This window comes from Chiloscyllium plagiosum, chromosome 48 (genome assembly GCF_004010195.1).
Source record: "Chiloscyllium plagiosum isolate BGI_BamShark_2017 chromosome 48, ASM401019v2, whole genome shotgun sequence".
NCBI lineage: Eukaryota > Metazoa > Chordata > Chondrichthyes > Orectolobiformes > Hemiscylliidae > Chiloscyllium > Chiloscyllium plagiosum.
In genome coordinates, this window is record NC_057757.1 from 6,485,781 (window position 1) to 6,494,144 (window position 8,364).

Below are 8,364 nucleotides of genomic sequence, written 5' to 3' on the forward strand. Positions count from 1 at the left end.
AAATGTTTACCCTTAAGTCCCTTTCATATCTTTCCCCTCTCACCCTAAACCTATGCCCTCTAGTTCTGGACTCCCCAACCCCAGGGAAAAGACTTTATCTATTTACCCTATCCATGCCCCTCATGATTTTATAAACTTCTATAAGGTCACCCCTCAGCCTCCAATGCTCCAGGGAAAACAGCCCCAGTCTGTTTAGCCTCTCCCTGTAGCTCAAACCCTCCAATCCTAGCAACATCCTTGTAAATCTTTCAAGTTTCACGACATCTTTCCAATAGGAGGGAGACCAAAATTGCACACAATATTCCAACAGTGGCCTAACCAATGCCCTGTACAGCCGCAACATGACCTCCCAACTCCTATACTCAATACTCTGACCAATAAAGGAAAGCATACCAAACTGTAGGTCTCCTTCTCTAAGAAAGGTCATAGCCTGCCCTGGATGGAGTTTGAGGTTCCTGGAATAAGGACTCTTTCCCATGAGGAGAGATTGGACAAACTGCACCTACATTCTCTCGAGTTACAAAGAACGGGAAATGATTTTGTGATCTCGGTTCCCTTACTGAGTAGCAGAGCGAACCCTATGGCTTCCTCCTGCTCTGGTTTTCTTTGGGAGAGGGATGATGTGGCCTTAGTTTAACATCTAATGTGAAAGGCGGGTACTGCTGGCAGTGTGGCATACCCTCAGTGGGAGGCTGGGCCCTGGACAATGTGATGAAACCTCAGGGGTGGGGGTCCGGATCCATCAGCAATAATTCTTGTCGTCTCACCCTCCAGGATCGAACAGTGTGAAGGATTAACCTATCCAGGACACGTCTACGTGCACAGAGAACCCAGAGAGTGGGCGAGCGCTGAGTTTGTGAAGGATGGAAAGTTTCAGGTCAATTCTCCTGAATGTGGTAAGGCCCGAAACTCAATTCCTTCCCCTCTCCCCATTCCTTAGCATCCTCCCCTCTCCTAACCCAGAGGCTGTCCTCTGACCTGTCTCTGGGGAATGTGACCAGTCCAGGGGATGCTGGGATGGGATACTCTGCACCCCGATACCGGGTTTGGTGAGGCTGATGAGGCTCTCTCGCCGTACCTGCCCTCACAGGCCCGATCTGGGACTTTTCCTCCTCCTCCCGTACTCCCCAGTGCGGCCTATCGATCCCACCTCACCTCCCTCACGAAGATGCCCCCTCCCTCTGCCCTCAGCTCACATCGCAAGCCCCCTCGGTGTGTAGGGGGAGGTGTGAGCGGGGCACTCTGTCCAATGCCTGGCGAACCAACGGCCCACTCCCCCCCCCCCCATAAGCCCCACCTCGAGTCCAAGCCTCAGGGCTTGTGCTGCTCAGCCACCCTCTATACCCACCCCTCCCCCCCCACTCAATATACCTCCTCATAACCCCCCTCCCCTCTCCCGACTCCATCCCCTCGGTCGGCCCCCATGCGGACTCCCTCACACAAGAAAGGTGGAGCTCACTCACCTCCGTTTGCTTGACTCTGACAGGGAGCCAAGGACAACTCGTACTCGACCTACAGGAGAGAGAGGCTGGAGGACGAGCAGCAGGCCATCGGGATGGAGACCAAGCTGGACGGCGCTGAGCAGGAAGACCCCGTGGGGTACGGCGACTCAGTGGGCCTGGTGTTGCGGAGGTCCCTGAACCAAAAGAGATGCCTGCTCTACCTGGTGCTGGGAGCCCTCTTCCTCCTCGTCATCGGTAAACGCCGGTTCCGTTTCATCGAGGGGGTGTGCGTGAGGTGGCCTTTCACTGACCCTACCTCGGCCTAGTGACTGACCCTAACCGTGCACTTGGAACAGGGTCTGGCCTGGTGGGTCATCGCTGTCGGGTGATTCATGTGGGATCTTGCTGTGCAGTGGATGGCAACACCTCCCCCTCCCCCCCTTCCGTATCCCTTGTGGTTGCAAAGTGCATTATCGTTCATGATTGTTTATTTATTTATCAATAGGGCGGCACGGTGGTTCAGTGGTTAGCGCTGCTGCCTCATGGCGCCACGGACCCGGGTTCAATTACTCCCGAGGGCGACTGTCCGTGTGGAGCATAGAACGTTACAGCGCAGTACAGACCTTTCGGCCTTCGTTGTTCTCGCCGTGTCTGTGTGGGTTTCCTCCGGGTGCTCCGGTTTCCTCCCACAGTCCAAAGATGTGCAGGTCAGGGTGGATTGGCTATGCCAAATTACCCATAGTGCCCAGGGATGTGTAGGTTAGGGTGGATTGGCCGTGCTAAATTACCCATTGTGCCCAGGGATATTTAGGTTAGGGTGGATTGGCCGTGCTAAATTACCCATTGTGCCTAGGGATGTTTAGGTTAGGGTTGATTGGCCGTGCTAAATTACCCATAGTGCCCCGGGATGTGTAGGTTAGGGTGGATTGGCCGTGCTAAATTACCCATAGTGCCCAGGGATGTGTAGGTTAGGGTGGATTGGCCATGCTAAATTACCCATTGTGCCCAGGGATGTTTAGGTTAGGGTGGATTGGCCGTGCTAAATTACCCATAGTGCCCAGGGATGTGTAGGTTAGGGTGGATTGGCCATGCTAAATTACCCATAGTGCCCAGGGATGTGCAGGTTAGGGTGGATTGGCCGTGCTAAATTACCCATAGTGCCCAGGGATGTGCAGGTTCGGGTGGATTGGCCGTGCTAAATTACCCATAATGCCCAGGGATGTAAACATTAGGTAGATTGGCCATGCTAAATTACCCATAGTGCCCAGGGATGTAAACATTAGGTAGATTGGCCATGGGAAATTTCCCCGTCGGGCTTAACATCAGATTTTCACAAGTTAAGAGTGCGAAGGGTAACAGAGAGGGCAAATGGGTGGCATTGATGTCACTGAATGGTCTCAGATTGCGGGGTGAAGGGTCAAAGCAACCCAGGTAACTGATACCCAGATCAGGTACCAGCCTGAGAGCTAATTAATTGTGGGATCTTGTGGTACAGTCATAGAGAGGTACAGCACGGAAACAGACCCTTCGGTCCAACCCATGCTGACCAGATATCCCAACCCAATCTGGTCCCACCTGCCAGCACCCGGCCCATATCCCTCCAAACCCTTCCTATTCATACACCCATCCAAATGCCTCTTAAATGCTGCAATTGTACCAGCCTCCACCACTTCCTCTGGCAGCTCATTCCATACACGCACCACCCTCTGTGTGAAAAAGTTGCCCCTTAGGTCTCTTTTATATCTTTGCCCTCTCACCCTAACCTATGCCCTCTAGTTCTGGACTCCCCGACCCCAGAGAAAAGACCTTGTCTGTTTACCCTATCCATGCCCCTCATGGTTGTATAAACCGCTATAAGGTCACCCCTCAGCCTCTGACACTCCAGGGAAAACAGCCCTAGCCTGTTTAGCCTCTCCCTATAGCTCAAATCCTCCAAGCCTGGCAACATCCTTGTAAATCTGTCAATAGACCATTAATCCAGAAACCTCAGTAAATCCTGGGACTCAGGGTCGAATCCCACCACGGCAGATGGTGGAATTCGAATTCAATTTAAAAAATCAGGAATTAAGAAATTCCTGACTACCATTGTCAGAAAAAAAAAAGCCATCTAGCTCATTAATGTCCTTCAAGGAAGGAAATCTGCCATCCTCACCTGGCCTGGCCTACACATGGCTCCAGACTCAATATCGTTGACTCTCAATTCTCCTCTGAAATGGCCCAACAGGCACTCAGTTCAAGGGCAGCTAGGGACGGGCAATAAATGCTGGTCAAACACAGAGACCCACATCTCACAAGCGAATAACAAAGCCTGACCCGGCTATAAAACTATTAGAAATGGGAACACGCCATTTGGCCCCTTTGTGTCTGCTTCACCATTCATTAGGATTAGGCGTGGGGACTCTTTACCCTGGGAAAGAGCAGAACTGGGTGGGGGTGGGTGATTACGCAGGGGCTTCGAGCACATACCTGGGGTGCCGTCCAGATCAGGAGCAAATCCCATCAGGAATTCAGGAGAAAAGTCTTCACCCAGAGAAGAATTGCAGTGAGCGAAGGGAAAATTGAAAGGATTGTGGCACGGTGGCTCAGTGGTTAGCACTGCTGCCTCACGGCGCCAGGGACCCAGGTTCGATTCCAACCTTGGGCGACTGTCTGTGTGGAGTTTGCACTTTCTCCCCGTGTCTGCGTGGGTTTCCTCCGGGTGCTCCGGTTTCCTCCCACAGTCCAAAAGATGTGCAGGTCAGGGTGGATTGGCAATGCTAAATTACCCATAGTGCCCAGGGATGTGTAGGTTAGGGTGGATCAGTCAGTGGAAATGTAGTGTAATTGGGTAGGGGATTGGGTCTGGGTCGGATAGTCTTCGGAGGGTCGGTGTGGACTTGTTGGGCCGAAGGGCCTGTTTCCGCACTGTAGGGATTCTATGGATGCTGGAAATCAGAAACAGAAATCGGGCTGGAAAATCCCAGCAGGTCTGGCAGCATCTGTGGAGAGACATCAGAGTTAACGTTGCGGGTCGGTGACACTTCCTCAGAACTGATGGTAGCTAGGAAAACGTTGGTTTATATACAGAAGATAGGGTTGGAGGAGAGGTGGTGATAGAGCTCAAATAGAGAGAAGGAGTGGATAATGTTCAGCCTTGGGAGGTGACTAGCTGCTAACAGGGACTGATAGTGGCTCGCAATGGGTTGTGTGTAATAGCAGACTGTGTGACAAGGCCTGGTGTGTGGGGGTGGGTGTAAGGACATGGGAGATCTCAGGCCCGAAGGTTATTGAACTCGATATTTAGTCTGGAAAGCTGTAGAGTTCCCAGGTGGAAAATGTCGGAGAAATTAGCCCAATAAAGCTGAGATCACAAAACACAGATCGAGGTGAAATTAACAAACCTTTTATTAACACAGCAACGTAGCCGAGGAGAAACTGAAACAGCACAGACAGTCTGTCTGGGTAGCTGAATCTCTCTTCCCCGAGCTGAGAATCAAGCCAGGTTTTAGAGGAATACTGTAGAATAATGCTAATTAAAATTAGGGAAAATACAATGGTCTTGATAGTCAACTTCCCATGGTGATCATCGCGAAGCAGTTATCAGCAGAATGTCCTGATTGTAGATACAATGAAGCTTCCTGGCAGCATCAATCAGTTCCTGATGGGATCAGGAGATTCCAGCTCTCTTCCAGGGTAGGTGAGAATGTCCCTTTCCTTGGCAGTAAGGTGTTTCCATTGTTGCCCTCCTGTGAGCGAAGTATTCTGGTGCCTCTCCGTCTGACCTGAGCTCTGCGTGGCTCTGGTATCACTGGGGACTGAGACTGCCCTAAGGTAACTGTGCTTATCATGTCCAGGAAGCTCATGCCTTGGAAAGTGTATTCCCTGGTCTGTGAGTGACAATGGTCATGTCTTGGTTTCCCTTGTCAGCCGGTTTGGTCAATGCTGAGGCATTCTGGGTGTTTCTTGTCTGGTTTGGACAGCCTTTGATTTTCTGTGTTCTGTGTGGCCATGCTGTGGGTAGGCCCGAAGTCAGATCTTCTCCCACAGAAAGTGAGATGCTACTCTTCCAGCTTTCGCTGAGCTTCACTGGAGCACTCGGCAAGTCTGAGACAGAGATGTTGGCCAGGGGACACGGGTGGGGTGTCGAAGGGGCAGGCGGCTGGGAGTATTGAAGACAGAAAGGAATGGTGGGAAATGATGAGTGGGTGGGGAGAGCAAGAGTTGAGATTAGTGACTCTTGGTCAGTTCTGAAGAAGGCTCACTTTGGGAACTCAGAGCGTTAAAAACCAGACCCTGCTGAGTTCCTCCAGCACTCTCTGGTGGGATGGACTTCAGGTTAGTATAACAGGGCGGCGCAACATCGAGGGCCGAAGAGCCTGTACTGCGCTGTAATGTTCTATGTTCTCTGCTCGATTCCACATCTCCAACATCGCTTTCTGATATGAGTGGGATATTCTGTGACCTGCTTTTTGGTTTGATTGCCTCCCCAGCCTTTATAATTGGCTACGCCAGCTCCCGGAGATCCTGTAAGGCCTGTGAAGAGGTTGGCCTAGATAGTACAAGTGCCATGGTGAGCAGCGAGTGTGACTATCAGCGAGACACAGACACAGTCACTGACCCGGATCCTGTCCTGCACTGGGGAGACCTCATAGCAATGCTCAAGAAATATATCAATCAACGGAACATCATCGAACACATCAGGTTGGGTCTGTCACCGCTCTGTTACCGAATATTACATCGCAGAGCGTTTGTGGGTGTCACAGAGCAATTGCATTTGAATATAAACAGATGGATACCTTTTGCCTGTAACCTTTGTTTTTCACCTGAAACGTCTCTCATCAAATTTTGCGAGTGGAAGGCCTGACCCAACTCGTGGAGGGGTCCGAGAGGAGAAGGTGAAATCTGCAGCACTTGTCTCCAGAGAAGTTGACTCACCCAGCCATAATCCAGGAAGACGCCCAGCTCCAGCCAATACAGGGCAGGGTGAATTGATTCCATCCCCTGTTGTAGTCACGACAGAGTTTGAATGGAATAGTATTGCCAAATGCGGCAGACCGTGGCTAGCCACAGTATGGGGAGCTATATAGCTAGCCCCTTCAGACAGCAAATAAAGATCTAGTTGATGCAAAAAATGATTGACAATAGGTTTAAACTGCGCAAACAGGTATAACTCTCCTTCTCAAAAACAGGAGCTCAGAAACCGGGGAAATGATACCAATTCCACAGGGTTTTATCTGGAAAATACTTTGGCCAAGTTACGGTGAAATTCATTAATACAAAAAAAATCACTCACAGATTGTCCAGACAGTTGGACTCTTGCCGAAGTCACTTCCTACAGAAGGTACTGACATAAGAGTTTGGATCGTTTCTGGACTGGTTACAGCTGGCCAAAGACAGTTATCTCGATCAGTTATGGTTGAGGTCAATTAAGGGCTCAGTGGTTAGTACTGCTGCCACACAGCACCAGAGACCCAGGTTCGATTCCAGCCTAGTGTTTTGTTTGTATTTCTTACCTAAGGGCAGCATGGTGGCTCAGTGGTTAGCACTGCTGCCTCACAACACTAGGGATCTGTGTTCAATTCCCACGTCAGGTAACTGACTGTGTGGAGTTTGCACATTCTCCCTGTGTCTGCGTGGGTTTTCTCCGGGTGCTCCGGTTCCCTCCCACACTCCAAAGACGTGCAGGTCAGGGTGAGTTGGCCATGGGAGGTTGTCCTATAGACTCCAGGGATGGGCAGACTGGTGCATTAGTCAGAGGGAAATGGGTCTGGGTGGGTTACTCTTTGGAGGGTCGGTGTGGACTGGTTGAACCAGACAGCCTGTTTCTACACGGTAGGGAATCTAATCTAATCTGGATCAGTTATGGCTGACTGAAGTCAGTTACCTGGAGACAATGCTGTAGATTTCACTTTCTCCTCTCGGATCCCTCCACCAGTGGTAATGGAGCCTTCCACTGGGATAACAGCTCACAAACTTCGATGAGGGATTACTCAGAAGAAAGGAGCAGGCAACAGCTCTTTGACTGTCTGTGCTCTAATGCAACAGGGTGGCTCAATGGTTCGCACTGCTATCTCACACTGGGTTCAATTCCAGCCTCGGGTGACTGTCTGTGTGGAGTTTGCACATTCTCCCCGTGTCTGTGTGGGTTTCCTCCGGGTGCTCTGGTTTCCTCCCACAGTTCCAAGATGTGCAGGTTAGAGTGGATTGGCCATGTTAAATTATCCATAGTGTTCAGGGGTGTGCAGGTTAGGGTGGATTGGCCGTGCTAAATTACCCACAGTGCCCAGGGATGTGCAGGTTAGGGTGGATTGGCCATGCTAAATTACCCATAGTGCCCAGGGATGTGCAGGTGAGGGTGGACTGGCCGTGCTAAATTACGCATAGTGCACAGGGATGTGCAGGTTAGAGTGGATTGGCCGTGCTAAATTACCCATAGTGCACAGGGATGTGCAGGTTAGAGTGGATTGGCCGTGCTAAATTGCCCATAGTGTCCAGGGATGTGTAGGTTAGGGTGGATTCGCTGTGCTAAACTGTTGCTTGATAGTTTATGTTCATATTTTTAGCAGACTTTCATCAGTTTCTAGCTTGTCTTCTGTTGAATTGGACGTTACTGCCTCTGTTATTCCTGCCAGATTTCAGGATGAGCTCTATTCCCAGCAGGGCATTACAGAGCTCAGCCTAACGGAGTGAAATCTCTTTCATCTTTGCAGGATGATGAGTGAAGAATCACACCCTTCTGGTTCCTCGCGGCTCCATGAACTCACCACCACCATTCACAAGAAATTCAAGAGCTACAACCTTCATCATGTCTGGGCAGACTCACACTACGTCTCACTACCAATTCCAGACAGGTCTGTACAGGGGTCAGGGTGCAGAAAGCCCCTCACTGTGATACCCTTCATCACTGTGACAACCCCCCCCCCCCCGCTGCTCACTGTAACAC

At 50.8% G+C, this 8,364-nt stretch overlaps 1 protein-coding gene across 1 annotated transcript in view; it reads left to right on the plus strand.

The window, feature by feature from the left end:
• Window positions 1-8,364, plus strand: part of LOC122544402 (transferrin receptor protein 2-like) — a 28,702-nt gene that overhangs the window by 15,994 nt on the left and 4,344 nt on the right. Inside the window, exons 2-5 of the mRNA XM_043683649.1 lie at window positions 775-896; window positions 1,487-1,697; window positions 5,912-6,122; window positions 8,132-8,276. Of these exons, the coding sequence (XP_043539584.1) occupies window positions 864-896; window positions 1,487-1,697; window positions 5,912-6,122; window positions 8,132-8,276 (600 nt within the window). The 5' untranslated portion in view covers window positions 775-863. The remainder of the gene's footprint in view (window positions 1-774; window positions 897-1,486; window positions 1,698-5,911; window positions 6,123-8,131; window positions 8,277-8,364) is intronic.